The 20,357-nt window shown below is 40.4% G+C and overlaps 1 protein-coding gene across 1 annotated transcript; it reads right to left on the reverse strand.

The window, feature by feature from the left end:
• Positions 1-973: 973 nt before the first annotated feature.
• copa (COPI coat complex subunit alpha) lies at positions 974-20,150 on the reverse strand. Its single transcript, XM_038279511.1, is given in 29 exon segments — positions 974-1,189; positions 1,287-1,648; positions 1,741-1,923; positions 1,998-2,138; positions 2,272-2,418; positions 2,636-2,739; positions 2,830-2,919; positions 3,946-4,069; positions 4,733-4,821; positions 5,901-5,996; positions 6,074-6,263; positions 6,368-6,514; positions 6,637-6,799; positions 7,000-7,138; positions 7,250-7,475; positions 7,922-7,954; positions 7,956-8,005; positions 8,165-8,240; positions 8,324-8,390; positions 8,476-8,626; positions 8,764-8,982; positions 9,240-9,339; positions 11,877-11,986; positions 14,436-14,545; positions 15,661-15,737; positions 19,194-19,274; positions 19,402-19,475; positions 19,566-19,679; positions 19,937-20,150. Coding segments are annotated over 28 exon segments (3,264 nt in total). The 5' UTR covers positions 19,977-20,150; the 3' UTR covers positions 974-1,189; positions 1,287-1,525.
• Between the last annotated feature and the right edge of the window lie 207 nt (positions 20,151-20,357).

Below are 20,357 nucleotides of genomic sequence, written 5' to 3' on the forward strand. Positions count from 1 at the left end.
GGCTAAAGGGCTGGTTATACTTCCGCAGCAGTGTGTCGCAGTGAGCTTGTCGGAGGTGTGATGCAGATATTTTTTATTTATGCCCAATATTGAAGCGTGGTCTGCGCTGTGTTATTCCACGCCACAACGCAAGAGGGACAATCACCATCTAGCTGTGGGTCTAGATATAGCCAAAGCGGTGAGGAAGTGGGGGCAAGTTTGTGCGACAACGGAGGGACATGAGGGCAAAAAAGAGCGGGGATCCAGGTGGAAAAAAGGTCCCAGCATTCTCGTGGACCTCGCTCTTCTAGCTGGTCCATCTTCATGAGTCGTTTTCCACAATGGCGGTCATACAAACAAAACAAGCCAGTAAGGTACCAAACAGGAAATACGCATAGTGTAGAGCGGATTTAGATTTGACCAATCAGAGGACTCCTGTCTGCGGTCACCTACAATGTTGGAGACGTGCAGCAGAGTATCTGCGGAAGGGGCGGGCCATATCTGCGTTCACTGCGGCACACATGCAGACGACCTGGTTTCTGAGTATAAATCAGCCTTAAATGCCACTTGGATTAAGCTGTAGGTTAAAAACACCAACCATTTATAATTCATCTACTCTATTTTGTAAATATTTATCATAAAAACCCAAATACATTTTAAATAAATTCATATACTGATGCTTTGTTTGAGACCTTATATTTTTTCAGTGCAGCCTGCAGTGATAAGTTTCAAATACTAAGTGAAATGGAGCAAATTATATCAATAGGACAAATTTCTACGTTATTCAATGACAATCTAGGAGAACCATCTATATAAATATTTAATATGACCTTTTAAGCACTATGTTTTCTCAATGAAAAATAGAATTTCTAAAACAATTTCCACTTTTCTATGACAACCATGTTTTCCTAGAGCTACTGTGGTAATCAGAATATCTTGGAGAACAAATGTATTCTCCTTGCCGTCTAGTAAAACATGGAGTCTAGATCTGTGGATGCCAGGTGTCCTTGCCTACCTGTGTTACCCTGCATATCTGGCTTTTATAAGGAGGGCAGTAGCAGGCTCCAGACAGTGGGCACTTCTCTACAGGACGTCCTCGGTAGAGAGGAACAAAGGAGGCGGCGCACAGATCAAAAGGATTGTGGGGGTCGTAGTTCAGCTGGTGGGTGTCTGTCAGGGTCTTCTCACAAGCTGCCAATATTTTGCGGGTCTAAAACACAGGGGATGGGGGGGATAAATAAATAAATAAATATTGGTAAAATGTCAACTTGATGGTTGTGAATGGAATAAAAGGAAACCACGGTAACCTGCTGTGCAACATCTGGCTTCGGGCCGAGCTCCAAGAGACGGCGTGCAAATCCTGCAGCTGTTTTGAAGTTGCGGAGCTTAAAGAAGAGGTTCAGAGCTGTGCGCAGCACAAGCACCATGTGGACTGGCTGCAGGTTACAGTGGGTGAAATAAGCAGCCATCTACAGAAAGAATACAGAAAAACAATCAGTTCAGAGTATTAAAAAATAGAAAAACAAAATAAATCAGTTCAGTATGATCATATCTTTACCTCGCAAATCCTCTTCTGTTGATCCAACGTCTCTTTCGGCAACTTCTTCCTCTCCACCTCCATAGTCAGACCCACAATGTACTCTCTGCATATGGTGATGAGCTGCTGAGCCTAAAATACAGAGATGTGGACATGCATATCAGCTGAACTTCAGTTTGTTGCCGATTAATATCCAATGTCATCCAAAGAAGAGGCTTGCTCACCTCTGCTATCTCCTGCTTGTTATCAACCACCAGTAGAGGGACAGAAAGCAAGATGGCTCTGAAGCGTTCAACCGCTTCCTCGAACCTTCCAGCAGTAGTCAGCTGGTAGCACTGCTGAAGGCGGGAAATCAGGTCGGAGAGGCGGAGCCCCACAGCAGGCAGGCCCTGCTTCGCCCCACAGTCCTACAAAAACATCCAAGGGTCAGGGCATAGAAGGATCTACAGTGAACAGCTGTGTGATTAGCCAAGAGCCATACCTTCCAGTTCCTCTGAGGATGGCCGCGCAGACACGGCAGAGACGGCAGCCCCAGGTAAGAGGTCCGCCCTCTAGACAGCGTCTGCATGAACAGGGACTTGTACGGAGCAAAGTTCACAACTCCAACCTGGTCATGAAGCAGCTGTGGGAAGAACATATCAGGGTGATTAGTTTATATGGACATCACTCATTAGGATTGGTTGTATTTTGTAATAACTGGCATCAAATAGCAAACCAACAGGAGAGAAAAAAAAAAGGTAAAATGTAGAACGTACCCTCATAGCAGTTTCAAAGGATCCAGCCAGGATGTGATCTACTGGCAGCTGGGAATTGTTACACCACATCTGAGTTGGACTCATCCCCTTGGTTGGCGGCACGAAGAAGCCGTCCTCTGTCAATCCACCAGCGCCCAGAGGAACATCCTGATGGTTGCAAGTAAAATTAGGAAATTTTAATGTTCATTTTCAACAAATTGAACCAAAATATAAAGGAGCTTCAGGCTAATACAATTTATCGCTGATAATGAAAACCATTTAGGATTTCCGCTATAAACGTTTTTAAAAACACTTTTCTTATGCCATTTATCTGTAGGAGGGTTTGATTCAATGTAAGAAGCTCCAAATCTGTTTCCAGTCTCACCAGCTCTGGAGGAAGTTCCACTTCTTCATCAATATCCCATCCTCCTCCTTCCTCCTTCCCCAAGCCTTCATCCCCTATACCATCCTGTGCATCAATGAAGCCATCTAGGAGAAAAAAAAAAAAAAAGAAAGATGTAATGATGTCAGCCAATCACGTTAAAGAAACTGAAGAAAACCTATCCGTTTCCAATTTACCTTCATCCATGGCGAGCTCAGCATCATCTCCCCACCCCTCACCTCCAGCAGCCTCCATATCCAAATCTGCAGCCATCTGACCTGCTTTACCTGCAACATAAAAACTTCTTAGCACCAATAACTCACAGCTTGGGTTAATTCACATATTCCTTCCCCTTACTCTTCATTAAACAAGGAAACATTATTCCTCTGGTGCAGATTAGTCTAATAGTGTTTTATTAAATTGGATAGAATCTATAGATTTCAGAAGGAGAAATATGATTGGACAACAAGGACAAGAAAATCCATCTGGAAACACTATGAATATAGGATAATTAATCATCTGAATGCAGTAAATATGCTGAGCAGTTACAGTGCAGTTGACATTAGTAGAGCAGGTCATTTTCAACATTATATTATCTACAAATTTCCCTTCATATTACTGAGATTTCAGTTTCTCCTGAGGAGAGTTTCACCAGCATGATGCTGCCACCGCCATGCTGGATCAGGGCGGTTTGTTTAAAGTTAGCGTTAGTTTATTCATGATCAGATTTACAGAGTGCACAGCTCACGGTAGCCCTGGCAACAAAGTCTGAGCAGCTGATCTCTGCAGCTCTATGGAGGAAATGCAGATTAATTGCTGCTTATGATAGTATCAATCACTGATTAGCTAGTCTGCTCAGGTAGGTTTGAAGTACTTCCACACTCTAAACTTTAAGATAACAAATAAAACGGTGCTCTGAGATGTTCAAAGCTTGGGATCTTGTTTTATAATCTTTGTCTGATGTGTCCCTTGTTATTTACAGCCTGTTTGTTTACAGGGGTTCTCTAACATCTGAGGCCTCCATAGAGCAGCTGGGTTTACCCGTAGGAGGGGTTCTGCAGCCGACTGGAGGCACTAGATCAAATGAACAGGGACTGAACACAGATTACATCTTTCTGAATGTTATTTTCTACAAATTAACCACCACTTGCTGGTTCTCTTTAACGTCAAACATATGATCTCCAATATGTTAATCTAACTCAAACACTAACAATAAAATACCTTGAATGCTGTTGTTGCAATGTGGCAAAATACACCCAAAGGGTTTTTTTTTTTTTGCAAGAAGAATGAAGCAATGATTCCTGATGACTGACCTTTAGCTGCAATGGCTCCCTCAAAGAAGCCCTTCGATACAGTGAGCAGGGGCCAGTTAGTGTCCAGAGGGTTGATGGGTGGAGGAGGCTGCAGCAGCTGTGCATTGGGGTCGACCTCTGGCACCTGCATGGCATAAAAATCAAACAGTTTTTATTTTACCAAGAAGTTTTAGTTAGACAACCTTTATTTTAATTTTGTATACATGTTGGAATAATTATGTATAAGATACTTAATGTTTGTTCTTATGATGTATACTGTCTGACATACTACTGTTCCAGAGAGGTGTTGCACAAGCAGTATAGGTCAACTATCAGGAAGTATTGCTCAAGCTTAACGAAACCAGGAGGTTCTCGGACCATTTGACCGCAAGACATTTAAATGCAAATTGACCTGTTCACTGAGGCTGCAAATTGAATTGTATTTCTTGTTTCCTCTTCCTTTAGCACAACCTCAGCTTGTGTAACTAGGGACCCCCCCCTGACGTAATAAATAGAGAGGAGAAAGCTGAAGACCGGCAGAGTGGGTTGGAGATTTGTAAACTCCGCAGTCTCTTCCTACTCTCCTCGCGAGTAAAACTAAATTAATTGTCTCTGTGCCTTCTTTCCTTCCCTGTATGTATGTATGATGTTTTAGGTGCTTAGACCTGACAATACAGAATGTAGACAAAACAAAATTTTGTTTAGTACAGCTTTTTAAATGGTAAATGAAGAAAAATAAATGCTGTAACAACAAAGCGTTGTTCTACTGATTACATTTTGAGTCAGAAGCCTCTCTTTGCTAACTCACCGTCTCCTTTTCTGGGTCAAAGGTCTCCTTTAGGGCCTCAGCCTCTTCATCCAGCCCATGTGTGGCTGCAGTGAGGTAAGCCAGAGACTCTGAAAAAGCAAATTAAGGAGACCAAATCATTAAATATAAATCAGGTTTTTTTTTCCTAATTCAAAGTATTACATTTAAGAAGCTTCGAATTAAATTGTTTTATGGTTTAGCCCTAAAGCTCTTAAAGTGTGGCCCAAGTTTTAAGCCATCTTCAATGGCAATTCAGATGCAAGGTGGTGTGCTTTTTTTTAAAGGTGAATATTAATTAACTCAAAAAAGGCATATGGCACCAAGAATGATGTCTAACCTCAACTGTGCTTCTAATGAAAACAAAAAAGTGGAATATATGACAGGGTTTTATACATCTCTATCTGAATGTATATCTCTAAATTTGTTTACTTTTTGCACTGTAGCAACATGTTTAATAGGAGGTTTTAGAGCACAACATGTGATAAAGGTAAGAGACAAATGCAAATAAATACTTTTTTTTTGCAAATATCATAATAATAGTTTTATGAATAATCAAATATCACTGTACCAATGGACTTAGGAGCACACACTGAAAAAGGTAATATTTAGTGTTAGCTGTGGCACCACATTTCCATCTATTTTCTTTTACAGGTTATAACACAATTTTATTAAACATTACTTGAACAGTGGATTAAAAAGAAAACCTGCCTTCTATGCAGGGGAAAGTACAGAAAAAACATACCTCTTTACAAAGAGCAAAAAACGGTGGCGTTCTGAGTAACCCGACTTTAATTAGCCATTTGCTTAAACTGCATTAAACGCAGCCCAGCTGCAGTTAAACTCTGCGTGCCAATTAAAGTAATTCAATTCAGCATAACCAGCATATCCTTAAATTAGAGGTGGAGCCAATATGTCTCCTCTTCTGGAAGCAGTTGTTCCCAAGGGCAACTGGAAAACTACAGCTAATTAATTGGAGGTAAAGCTAGCAATCTAATAAGTGAGCTTATTTTACTTTTCTTTATGATATTTATGTTAATATGGAGTCAATTTAAGTTAAGTCATTTTCTAGATTTCAAGAGGAATAGAGTTAATACTTATGGGTAGGTATAGATAGCAGGGAGGAATTTTGCATCAAAGGACAGAAAATGAGTGAAAGAAATGAACTCACTCTGTCCACAGTTCTTCAGGATGCGGACCCTCTCACTGACGTCCCCCAGATACAAAGCAGCCTGGTAGTGACCACTCATGTCCTTTCTGATCTCAGCTACACATCAATAAGCACACGTTAGAAAGGAATAACATTATATCAAATAATTGGTTCGAGATCTTCTCATTCCTCACCGATCTTCATCATCTTGCGCAGCTTAGCCAAGTTTCCAGTGATCAGGTAAAGGAAGGTGAGCTTGTCAAAGTTCTTTGTCCTCTGGTAGCACATTTCAACAACCTGGTGGTGTCCCTGCAGCAGCGCCGCCTCACCCAGACGCTCCCAGCAGCTGCGATCATCCAGGGCCTTGGCTGCCTCCAGTGCCACCTGGATTTATGGAGAGGATTATGCTTTTGGTAGCTTTACAAACAGAGCAGATTTGCCTGGTCTGCTCCATAAGCTCATGTCTTATAGCAGTCTGTCATGCTGACCTCAATGTTTCCACATTCCAGAGCGAGGCTGAACCGCGTTTTCTCATCTTTCACAAAGTGAAGCGCTACTTCAGGGTAGCCCTTCTTCTGAAGGTAGGCAATGATGGACTGCCCCACCAACTTGGCGTTACGCACCATGTGGAGCACCTTAAAGGGACAACAGTTAAAGGAATAAAAAAATAATAATAATTAGTGAAACAAATGAGAAAACAAATTAGTCAAAGTAAAAAAAAAAAAAAAAAAAAAGAAGCAGCAGTTTGAAAACAAACCTCGTCGTATTTACGATTGATCAGAGCCAACTTAAAGCGGTACTCTGTGGGGTCGATGGTGAGCACCCGCGGCCTGCACTCCCTGTCCAGGCAGTAAACACTGTTGCCTCTGACTCGGGTCACATAGATAGGCAGGTCCAGGGTCCGGATGATGCCATGATCACTGCAGGAATGTTAATTAGAGCGCAATTTTATAAAATTACAGACCAACTATGAACATATATATTGTAGCACAGCAGGCAGGCATATATATATATATATATATATATATATATATATATATATATATATATATATATATATAGAGTAGGGAATAGAAAACTAGTAATGTCCTATATTGAATCATATAAATGAAGAATTTACCCTGAGGTGAGGGCATATTTGATGTGGTTGGATGTGGTATAAATAAAGACCCCACTCTCATCCCAGGCTCCACTCTTCACTCTGATGTTCTCATGAATGTTGCAGAGACTTTCCAGCTTACGGTTGCAGATCATAATCGCTAAATAAAAAGAGATAATTAGCAAAAAATTGAATCAATTTTGGTGTAAAAATGAAGAAAAAAGCTCAGAGGGATATATGAATGCTGCAGATATTACTCTCATCAGCTCACCATGTTTTGCCAGCAGAGCCACATGGCTGGTGTCGGAGCTCCACACCACATACTTGACCTTGGCGATTTTGACCGTGGCCAGAGAGCGTTTCTGCTGCACGTCGAACAGCGTGACGCCGTCGGCATCGCGCAGCAGCAGCGATCCTGTGCCGGCGTAGAAGATTTCCTCGCAGCTCGGCACCTGGACCTTCTTCACTATTTCATTCTTCAGGTTTTTGATCAGAAGCTACAGTAAAAAAAAAAAAGGGGGGATTTATTTAGCAAAACCAGGTAAAACGACAATTTTTATAAATTAGATACTTAAATGGAGGGTTTTCTCCCTCCTGCATTTGGCTTCCCCAAGGATTACTACAACCAACTTAACACAAGGTAAATCATCAAGTCACTTAGCAGGATATTAATGTTTTTTTTTTTATATTTTTGAATTAAGGATTTGTTAATTTTTTTGAACAGCAGTAAAACAGATGTTGAGATTTTAAAAAGCTACAAGACAAACACGTTAATGAGAGTTATAGATACATAAACTATTTAAAGATACATCAATAGGTTAGCGAAGGTTAGCAGTTTGCTCTAACATATAGAAAACTACTAAACAATTTAAGAATTTAAAATTATAACACTTCTGATGTTTTAGATACACTTTTCAACATGACTGTTAACAAAATCACGTACAGAGTGCATGCGATCCAGGACTGCAAATCGGTTCCCTCGCCACCCAAACTGCAGTCAGGCCTGATGATCTTTTTCCCTCTGGAGCTTTAAGAAAAAAAAAATATATATATATATAAGAGCCTTAAAAAGACAGATTTCAAAAACATAAACAAATATGGATAAAAGAAGGAAGAATCAAAATAATCAAAGATCTGAGGTTCAACAGTGGCCACACGGTGGCGCTATTTTGAAAGCTTTCTTTACCATCAGGGTTCTGGGAGTCGCTTTCTTTGGGAATAGAGTAGAGGTCGTATGTGCTGTTCTCCAGGTTGGTTGCTCTCTGGAGAAAAGAGCAAATTATCAGCAAAAATCTGTAAAAACCTGGGAATGATCATTAAGGTGATTTCAGGGAGAGATACGTACTGTACAGAGCAGGACGGCGTTCTCAGCAGGGTTATAAGACATGCTGAATACTGGGAACTTAGAACCACTGGGAAAAGGGAAAAGCATAATTCAAAGCTGCCTGGACTGCTTTAAAAGGCTGCATTGGGAAATCTTAAGCTAAAAGGACCAACCTGCGGAGCTGCATGACAGCAGTGTCCTTGCTGCTGTTGAAGTCCAGCTGGCGGAGGAATCGGTCCTTCACATAGTACAGCATGTTGCCGTGCACGGCGTAGGCTGGACGCTCACGCTCAAGCTTGAATACGATCATTCCACTGTCATGACCTACAGGAAATAAAGCAGAGTTTAAATAAGGACAAAAACAATCTGTTAAGACTTGAGCTAAACAATTTCAAGCACTAATTAAAAGAAGAAGCCTTCAGATTTAAAGGCTCCCGGTGCAATCTGCGGTCACTACCTACCGGCTGCAAACAGGTTGAGGTTCGGATGGGCCCCCAGAACCCAGAAGCGATCGTGATCACGCCGAAACGTTTGAACTCCGGTCCGCTTGGACATGTCCCACACCCGGATGCTCTTGTCCTCAGAGTTGGAAAGGATGAGCTCCTGACGCGGATGGAAGACGGCGCAGGAGACGTTGTTGTAGTGGCCGCGGCATGTATCCAGCTCCCACGCCTTGGACTCTGGACAGGAAAAAGAAAAATGCATGAAGGCCAAATTGATTGATACCAGAGTCATCCAAAATCAGATTATTTCATATTTTTCCTCAAATTAGAGCAGAGCTAAGGCTAAACAAAGTAAGTAGAAAGGAAGCATCTTCCAGAGATGACGGGGGTTTTATTTAATTCCTCAAACTTTGTGCATTTAAGTCTAAAATCTTACTGTGGAAGAGAGGATCTTTGCAGGAAGGGACTAAAGTAACCCCTGTTGAATGGCTCACCGTTCATTCTCCAGATCTTGACCTGCCGGTCGTCAGCTCCAGACACGATGAGGGGCATGCTGGGGTGGAAAGCAGCCCAGTTGACCCCACGGTCGTGTCCCTGTAAATAGACATATACAAAATTATTGTGAGGATAATTATAATCGATGATGTGCGAGTTTATTACACCTTAATATTAGCTGCCTTTTAAGTGTTATAACTTATATTTTCCCCAGTAGTTTATCTAATTAGGCCAGTTCCTCAGTCCGTCTATATACAGTTATAATCTTTGTTCTGTACGTGGCAAATATTTGGAAATGGAATGAGTGGTGTCCTTCAGCTAAGAACAAAGTAATATTTTGATAATGGTATCTCCTCATCTACAAACGTGTATGATGTACAATGTGACGGGAGATATATAAAATGCTTCTTTAGCTGTTAATTGGGGCCACTTAACGAGAAGTGAGCACGGATGATAAGCTGCTGCCTTCTGTAATCATAAGCAACTTCTCTGATCTAATCATCAAAATCTGTTGTCTTGTCTCCTGGTTATTTAATATGAAATGTTATTTAAAGAGTTTCCCCCAAGTGATCTCTTACCAAAAACAAACCAGAGACAGAAAGCTTCAAGGTGCAGACCAAAATCTACCTTTAACATTATCCTAAATAATGCATAATTTAAGAAGCAAAAGCAATGGTGGCTTTTCCTCACTGCTGCCCCCCATTAAACCAGAGGTTTAGATTTTCACTCAAGTTCAGAAAACAAAAACATCAAGTTCACTTCTAGGGATATAAGGGACTATTTCTCTGCCTTTAAGGAATCTGAACCAACTTAAATCAGGTTAGACTTAGATTTAGCCGTATCAGCCTATGTCAAATATTATTTCTTAAAAGCAATTTGTGATCTATAATGCCCTCATTTGTTTGTAAGTCATTTTAAAATGAGTCTCAAAACATTGAAGCCCAGATCTGGTTTTAAGCTACCGTAATTTTTGGACTATAAGCCGTGACTTTTTCCCCATTTTTCGACCTTGCGGCTTATATAACAATGCGGCTTATCTATTGACTTTTACAGCTAACGGCCACTAGGGTAATATGGTACCTCCGGAAGCAGACTCCAAGAAAGACGGACATTGCGAGCGCAAGACAGTTTGTGTGACACCCTCATTATGGAAAACAAACGTTGAAACGCATATGATGACGCTTTTAGGTTAAAGGCAGTCAATTTGGCAGTAAACGAAGGAAATAGAACCGCTGCACATAACCTTAGACTCAACGAGTCAATGGTGAGACGGAGACGCCAGCAAGAAGAATTGTCTCAATTCAATTGTGTTGAAATGTTAATAAATAAGAGCTTCCCCAAACAGTTGCCTCTTTCCCAACAATCCTCTCTGTGCACGAATCATATGGTAATTAAACATAAAAAAAACCTGCGGCTTATAGTCCGGTGCGGCTTGTATATGTACAAATCATGCAATTTAGCTTCTAGGGCTTATATTCAGGTGCAGCTTATAGTCAGAAAGTTACGGTAATATATGAAGATGATCCGAACAAGAGTAAATGTTTGTAGGATCATAATCCTGCATAGATGATATGGGTAACTTACTAATGATTTACTCACTATCGAAAAAAGTTTAGACTAAAATAGTTCAGATTTTTTTTTTCATCCTAATAAACAGTTTTGTCTTTTAATGCAAAAAAAAGCAACTAGTTGCTGCCTCTTTTTCTCAGTGTTGGATATTGTGATATTTTATACTTTTGTGCTTCACTTTCTTCACAAATATGAGAATAAGTTCACATCATTGACTAATGACAATGATGTAAATAAATAATGAAATGACAAAAAGAGCACAAAGCTCTCCTTGCCACTCCAGTTATCAGTTCTTGCTCTCTGTGCTTAATGTTCGCACCAAGGTGAAGAAAAAAAATGATTTTTCCCCACTTAGTCCCAGTTGGCGGCACATTCAGCAAAGAATCAGCTGGATCTTCCCACGTATGTTTACAGATTGATTCATGGCCAGAGACATGACTTATTTTAACCGTTTTAACATTTACTAAATGCTTTTTGTAATCGTTCGATTCTATTTTTATATAATGTTTTGTGTAATATTTTGTAACTTTTAAACCAGGTCTCCTTTGACAAAGAGCAAGTTATCTAAAAACTAAACCAAGAGATGCAGGAAACTAAAAATAAAGGATGTCTTCAAGATATAATTTCAGAACAAATTGCCTTTGAAAAAATAAAAATACAGATCTATTTTGCTTAGAAGAAAGAAGTTTAGAACAGTATCTAAGCTTCTGTATTTTTCATTACCTCATTAGCATCAGCACTAGTGAAATGCAGGACTATGACGAATCTTATATCACTCTAAATGCCCTTAATTAAAGTAAAATAGGCACAAAAACAAACTAAGAAAACCATGTTCATTGCATTTGAATAATGAAGACTGTTTGTAAGGGAACTGCTTTAATATTTAAATTCTTAAATACAATCTGGGTCCTAATCATAATAACATTTCTCGTTTCCTTATAGGTTAGAAATATTTTGTTGCATATGTAATTAAAGTATATTTACTAAAAAAGCTAATAAATTATTTCAAATTATTCCAGATTACTTAATCAATCATAAATCTGCTGAGTGAAAATTGCTGATTTTACCTCAAGGACGTGCTTCACAACAGCATCGGAGCCACCGAACAGGTCAACGCCTGTGATGCCGCGCACGTCAGTCTCCACGGCGCCCGGAGACAGATTCTTCTTCCTGAGACCTGGAACCATCATTCAGAGCATTGCGTGCAAGGAGGGAAAAGCCATTTTCATGTTAAAGGGTGCAATTATGGTACAGGGGAGGGCACGAGAATAAACAAACCAAAAGAAAAGAAATGATAGAGAAACGCCAAAAACACAAGCACTGTAATAAAAAGTAAAGATAGTGAAAAAGTTTAAACCGTTGGACTGCTGAACACACACAGGGACGAAAAGCACCAACACAACCTTTGGCTTTCTAAATCCTGGAAATGACCACACCAACACTATTGATTGGGTTGCTACAGAAAATGATTTGCAATTTGATTGGACGACACATCCAAGGCTCAAAGGAAACAGCCAACCGAGATTGTATTAATGATTTCAGTCGGTTAAGATTATGTGGTGAACAGACAGCTCAACAGCTTTGAGAGCAGAGAGGAAATGACACTAGGAACCCATGTGCAGGCATGGATGTTTCCTGGAAGAGCATGGGACAAGGATGACAGAGTGTGTGGACTAAGCTGACAGGGGTTGGGTTGGGTGGGGCGGATAGATGGGTGGTTGGCGGCACTGACAGGATGTGCTCTGACAGGCAATGAACGCCGGGAATCTGAGGATGATGGCTGGTCTGGTAGAAAGGCTCATGCTTGTTTTAGTCACATGCAGCATCAATGATATTGGGAAGTTCTAGTAATGTGCAGCTGTGAGTAGTATTAATGGTAATATTGTAAAAGTAGGAATTTTTCAAAGTAGAGTCAAATCTCTGCATGCAAACCTAATTTATAGTAGAAATTTATACATTATCAAAAATGGGAATTCGACCCAATTAGTAGTCAGGATTTAAAAGGAATACAAAGCAGTTTAAACTGTTGCAAGTCAGCAGCACAGACTGTCAGTAAGAGGGAGTTAAGCTTTCTGTAAGCAAAACCTGGCTGCACATTCAGTGGAAATACGCTTTCAGCTGCAGCAACATCATGCATTTAATAGGTAAATACTATGCATATGGATGCAAATTAAACAGATACAGGAAACTACAAAGGACTGAAACATGTAAGGGTCATAGATCTACATCTTTACAGGTCTGGAAATTAAAGATGATGAGAGACGAGAGCTTGTTTAGTTAGTGTAAACAGGAAATAAGAAAGCAAAAAGGTATATGGAGCATGCAAAGGTACAGAAACACTTCTCCCGGTCCACAACTGATAAAATGTGCTGCAAAGATCAAAGATCAATGACAGCCTTTCAAGGTGCAGTAGGAGATCTTTTCTGATGCATTTTTTACCATGTGGCTTAAAGATCTCCCCACAGCCGATTAGCAAGAGGTGAAATAGAAGGTCTGGAAGTGAAACTAAAATAAATGGTCCCCGCTACAGTTAGAAATCAATGAATAACCCCAACCAATCACAGAAGACGGTCTATTGTACATGATTGGTTTCTGACACGGCAATCCCTCCCCCCGTACGCGTATCTTGACACGTGAACGAATAAACCCCCCAATGCTCATGCAGGACGCCATGGCTGGAAGCTAGCCACTGTTATGCTACGCTCACAGCTAAAACAGCAAAAAGGCTCGTGCTGCTTCATTTTTTATGCTTTAACAAGTTTAGTTCTGATGCACAGCTGAAGCATCTTTGCTGCTCTGGCTGCGTGCTGGAAAAAATTGAGTCTGATGCGCGTTGGGCGGAGCTACCCTATCCTTTCTTTGCCTGTAACAATGGCAGCTATATTTGCTGTGATCAGTGGGTAAAAAGTACTTAGAATCTATTTCAAAGTGAGAAAGTCCACCTGAAAACATCGTCAGTGCAGTCAGTTCATCCAGATTACCATCCTCCCTTCAAATATTATTTCTGTCGGAGGCGCTCAGGAATCACTAGGAATCCCATTCAACAGCAGCCTATGGTCTGGTCACCTCCTCGCGGTTCAACGAGGCGGCTGCAAGGCGTTTTTCCTGTATGTAATCCAAACTGCAGGCACCAGGCTAATAAAAGCAAACATGTTTTGCAGGCAGATTTCGGCATTGTAAGGTAATTTAGGCGGTACACTATTTCGGAGGAGCGATCATAGCGCTCTGCATCATCAGTGCTGCCCGTCTCCTTGCCAGCAGCTGCTCTAGACGCGCTGCAGACAGCATGCACGCTCATGTGCTTTGGAGGGGTGGTCTGAAGGGAGAGGCATGGTTGTGTATGTTCAAAAATATAGCTTGCTGGAACCGTTTTTCCAAGATCTCCTAAAGCACCTTTAACTTATAAATATATCATATATAGGTTCAAAAAATTTTTGTATTATATTTTAATTTGTTTGCTGAAAGGAGAAATGTTTCTGCAAAACAAAAAGAACACAGGCATTTAGTCTTCATACATTAGAGAGAATCCCGTTCCTTTCTCATCCTCTGAAACACTCAGTCTCCAACCCCTCCTCCCCAAAAACCAGCCCACTGCCCACTCTGTTCCTTTCCTCCCAGGCCCTCACCGGAGATATCCCACACTCGCACGGTCTGGTCCAGACTGGCAGACACCACCAGGTCTTCGGATGGATGGAACTGGGCACACATCACGTAGTGATTATGTCCCGTCAGGACGCTGTAGGCGACAGAGGAGAAAATAAAATGAACCTTTCATGCTTCATTGACCATTTATTATTTGTTTTAAGGTCATCAATCTGCAGGTATGAAGGAGTTCTCAGCAATATGGCTGATATTAGCCTGATAAACCAGACTAAATGTGATATTAAATGTGTAATTTAGTCTGGCCACAATGAATGAGACATCAGAAGATTGTTGATGAGAACAACCCGTTGTTTTTCAAACCATGTCTGTGCCTATTGGCCAACGCTCTGACCAATGAGCGCAACTGACTGACGTAGTAAGCGCGATAGAAAGCTGGTGGGGGAGTGTAAACAAACAGCCTGTCGGTAAATCAGCGAATACATCCTTCTTAAAATGAATGAGCGTAGAGCCTCTACCTGCTCACATTTCAACGAAAACCCCAAGTCTAATCCTTCCAAACCTGATTCCAAAGCTGAGTAGAAAATCGCCATCAGAGCCAGCGGTCGTTCACTCAATGCCGAGAGGGCCGCTGCAGACGGGCTGCGGTTAGCATCGGAGGTCCGCTGGTTGCCGCAGTCCTCTCAACTTCAGAAATTGTTATTTTAATTACGCATTAAATTGGTAAATGGGACAGATAGTAATGCTTTAAAGTATAATATTCTCGCCTCAAATGATCTTAAAACGTACTTTTATTGAACAACAGCAACAGAAAAGAGAACTTTGAACTTTCAATGGAGCGCTCCATTGAAAGCTGCTGCTGCTGCAGTGCATGCTACTGTTCAATAGTTGTTGTGCTTTCTCCAGCAGTGTGCAGCTTTGTCGTCACGCCTTTAAAACCCCGCCTACTTTGCATCCAAAAATTCAAAACATCTCTGCGTTGTGATTGGCCCACCGGTTCTAGGGCCTGGGGCATTGATCTAGGCTAGACCACTCGCAGGCAAAAAAGATTTTGGCCACTGGTGGGTGGGGCTAGTTTACTAGGCTATGCTGATATAGCAATAAGAAGAAAAAGTTTTGTCTGGAAAATTTCAGCCTTTTTCAAAGATAAATTCTTGTTAAAGAGCAGTTGTCCTGATTGTCTCATGTTAACACTACGTCTGAGCTTTATAGCCAACAGCTGAATAACAGAATCATGTATAATTTTCTTACCATACACAGGTCCTCGACTGCCAGTTCCAGATGCGGATGGTCTGATCATCTGAGGCACTCAGAATCCAGGGATATTCCTAGAGGAAAAATGCAACCGTGAAATGATTGATGGACTTTATGAATCTCACAGTGGAGATATTTATGAAACCTCAGTAAAACAAACCCCATAATTCTACCGCAGAGAGTCTTTCCCCGAAGCAGCCCTAGAGCAGCTCACTAGTATCTTTCATTTTCAATGACCATTTCTCTCATTTTTGTGTTTCTATTTTTATTTATTTAGATCTGATTATTGACTATATTGTTTTCATGCCATGATCATATTCATTCACTCCTGAATATTTTTTCGGCTGGACAGTAATTGCTTTTTAACTACATTGAGTGTCTTGAATTGTGGTCCATTTACTAAAATCTTGGTACAGCCCCTTCTTTTCTCCAACTATTTGTTTCAACCCTGCTTTAATGTGCCTGTGACACGCTTTTCCTTTAAGCAAAACGGAATTAAAGCATGTAATCAGCAATCAGAATAAATTCAACATTCAGTCCCTCTGTTTTATAGTTTCAGTTTCTGAAATGTTTTGTTGGGCTTAACCCATTTAGGCCGGGAAAGCATTACCGCATTTCTACCATTCAAGCCGGGGGCGCTGTTGCGTAATTCTACCATTGACGCCGGGAGAGCATATAAGTCAAGCAAGAAGAAAGAAGTTTTTTTCAAGCAAACATGGAGGAGTTTGACAGAGAAGAGATGTCGGAAGGCAGTGATTTTGAGGAGTGTGTCGGCTTTGATGACGGTATAGATGAAAATGATGACTTTGAACGCGCTGAACCAATCGAACTACCACCGCAATGCACGGAGTGTTTTCAACCGCACACCTGGAGTGAAAGTTGATTTGCCTGCAGACACCACACCGCTGCAGGCATTTGAGCATATTTTTAATGAAGAACTTTGGATGCATCTTGTTACCGAGACGAATAGGTACAGTGACCAAACAAACCAAACTCCAACAAGAGCAAAGATGGCAAAGTGGTCACCCGTGACTGTGACGGAGATGAAGACATTTATTGGGCTGTGTATGGGCATAGGACTTCTTGTGTTGCCAGTACGAAGAGATTATTGGCGACAGAGTAAACCTCTCTTCAGGACGCAGTTCCGCCAAAATATGTCCCGGGACAGATTTGTGGCCATCTGGAGGTAAGTTGTATGCAATTTATAACACAGACATATGCATTATTATGCATAATAATACTGTTAATAAGTAATCATCAGATAGTTATTTATGTAATGTTTGTTCTTTATTTTAAAAACGTTTTATATTGCACATTCTCAATGAAGACATGATCACATATGGAAAAAATAAAGGTTGAATTTTTTATTTTTTTATTACTGCTTTTCACTTTTTTTTTTGGAAGAATTTCAAAGATAAAATATATTTTGAGTTCTATCTGCTACAGAAGCTGAGATATCAATAATTTACTAGGCGTTGACACAGTTGCTGAATTTACAGAAAAACTTCAGGTTTTAGGGGTATTTTTTAAAATCGGCCATAGGTTTTTAAGGTGTTTTTTCCAGGCGTTTTAGGCCTAAATGGGTTAAAGCACCCACTCCCAGCATACAGTCCAAGGATCATTTAAAGGCTGGTTATCCTCCAGCAGCAGTGTGTCTAAGTGAGCTTTACAAAGATATTTCTGATTTATTCCCAATTTTGAAGCGTGGTCAGCGCTATGTTATTCCACACCACAATGCAAGAGGGACAATCAGAAACTAGCTGTGGGTCTAGATATGGCCGAGGCGGTGAGGAAGTGGGGGCAAGTTTGTCCGACAACGGAGGAGGATGAGAGTGAAAAAGAGCGGGGATCCAGGTGGAAAAAAGGTCCCATCGTTCTCGAGCACCTCGCTCTTCTAGCTGGTCCATCTTCACGAGTCGTTATTCCGCAATGGCGGTCATACAAACCAAGCCAGTAAGGTACCAAACAGGAAATATGCTTTAGTGTAGAGCGGATGTAGATTTGACCAATCAGGGGCCTCCTGTCTGCAGTCACCTACAATTTTGGAGAGGTGCAGCAGAGTATCTGCGGAAGGGGCGGGGCATATCTGCGTTTACTGCGGCACACATGCAGACGACCTGGTTTCTGACTATAAATCAGCCTTAAATGCCACTAACATTAAATTGTAGGTTAAAACACCAACAATTTATAATTCATCTACTCTATTTTGTAAATATTTATCATAAAAACCCAAATACATTTTAAATATATTCATATATACGCTTATCTGCGTTCACTGCGACACACAATCAGCCTTTGCTCTTTAGATGAAATTGCCTATAAGTGTAACAATATATTACACTAAAATTAAACATATATCATGTTTTTTTATGTTCTAGGTTTCTTAAATCACCCAACGTATGAAAGTCTGGTAATACTTGTTGATTTTATAGTTTTATTTTAAAAAGACTTAGATGTGGATATGGAACTTGTTTTATTTCACCCATCTTCTCCATTTTTCTCTGACAGAGTTGCGGTGGGGCTGGTGACAATCTCCGGCTGATTACTTGATCAGTATTCAACTTGAGTGCAAACGATTAAATTCAGTTTATTTATATATTGTCAATTCGCGACACATGTCATCTCAAGGTACTTTACAGACACAATCCAACCAGATCATGCAGTCAAATTGATTCAAAGATTTTCTTTCTAAGGAAAACCAGTTGATTGCATCGACTCATTGACTCAAAGGCAATCCCTTACACTAAGCATACTTGTAGCGACAGTGGAGAGGAAAAACTCCCTTTTAACAGGAAGAGACCTCAAATAGAACCAGACTCAGAGTAAGCGACCATCTGCTGAGGCCGACTGGGGTTTAAGGAGACAAGACAATACGTATAATATCTTATCGTTTAAAGAAAAACAAACAATTTAAAAAAGTATGTTTTTTTTTTTAGGACTCTATAGTTTACATATTTATAAATTTCCAGTCTACTTTTTAACATTTTGACAAACACGATTAGGCCACCAATTGGCTAGCCTAGCGACACCCTCCACTGGGCTTTGGCAATTTTCTGCTAGGAAACCCTAAATCTAAACACCTTTTATCAGCTCAACTAGAAAATTATGCGTTTTTATAAAATATAGAGGAATAATCTCTCATACAATTAAAATGCCCTTTTCAAAGAATAATTTTGAGTTGGATCCTTTTGCCATTGTTTGCGGCTCTGATTCTCCCTTAGTCATCCTTAATCTTATAACATGAAACTCTATTAAACAATATTAATTGGGGGCAGCCTTAAACTAGAGTTTATATTTGCAAGCCATGCATCTATACCTTTTTAAAACAGAAAACTGCATAAAATATGTTTTATTAAAAGGGATACAAAACCTCCCAAATAGGAGGACCAATTAACAAGCAGTAAATACCAGTGAAAGAGCAATAAATCAGTCTTTAAAAATGCCAGGTGCAAAAGACCACTGGTGCAAAAAAAAATAGTGACAGGCTGACATCAGGGCCAAGCCTATTGTGAAGCTTTATAGAAACTCACATGATGAAAGAAGGTGGTCCTGATGTAATCCAGGTGCCCCAAAAGGGTAAAGAGACAACGTCTCAGCTTGTAGTTCCACACCTGGTTGGAAAAATACATGTAATGTTAGAAGCTGCAGAGGAAAACAACACAATGACAGAAATAAATACACTGCATCCAACATGTTAACTGCACACATTTCATGCTAGTTGTGTTTCATGTCCTTCACCTTAATCTTGTAGTCATCTCCTCCGGAGACAAAGAGAGGCTGCTGCTTGTGGAAATCAATTCCTCTGACGGGACCTGTAGTGAATATGACATTAAATTAATTTCAGCTCCATCAGAAAAAAAAAACAATACATAAACTCTATATAAAAACAACCACTAAATTACCATCGTGCTCATCAAATTTGTCGATCAGTGTGCACATCCGGTAGTCCCACAGCTGGATGACACCGTTGTGCAAACTTGCCAGAACCCATGGCCTTTTGGGGTGGAAGCTGAGACCTAAAATATACCCAAAAACATCAAGTATAACCAATAACCTGATCAAACAGTTATGCTAACGTTAGCTACGCCGACATGTAATTCGCAACACCCAATCTTTACACAAACTAATACAAAAGAAAAAAAAAACACCGTTACTTAAAACAAAGCATGTGCATTTTTATATACAATTGACTTTTATCTATAAAACAGTTGGCAAAAGCAACGTCTGCCGTTTAAGGGCTAGCATATAAGCTAACTGTTGTTAGCAGGCTTACCTTTGACACGGGCTGACTTTGTTTCAAATTTTGTTAACATCGTCGCTGTTCAAATATCCAGCTTTTAATTTTCAAACGTAGTAAAAATCGATCCAAATTTAGCAATAGAAAGAATTCAATTATTGCAGAGTTTATCTCAGACGGCCTGGTCGCCTTCGCCCATTTAGCCGAATAGACTTTTCCTGACACGTAGCCACATCTCACTTCCGGTACGAAAGTGACGTAAAAAGCTACACGACGGAGGAGGATAGAAATAGTACACACGGAACTGCACCCTGGATAAGGACTGGACGCCAGTGTACTAACAGAACAACTCTATAATTGATTTTTCTATAGTATCTTTTTTTTTTCGACATTCTTGTGCTGAGGTCAGTGTCCTGTACAGATTATATGGGGCAGATGTTAGAAAGTCTTTAGAAAT

The sequence above is a fragment of the Cyprinodon tularosa genome, unplaced genomic scaffold (assembly GCF_016077235.1).
Source record: "Cyprinodon tularosa strain WSP-4 unplaced genomic scaffold, ASM1607723v1 ctg102, whole genome shotgun sequence".
NCBI classification, from domain to species: Eukaryota; Metazoa; Chordata; class Actinopteri; order Cyprinodontiformes; family Cyprinodontidae; genus Cyprinodon; species Cyprinodon tularosa.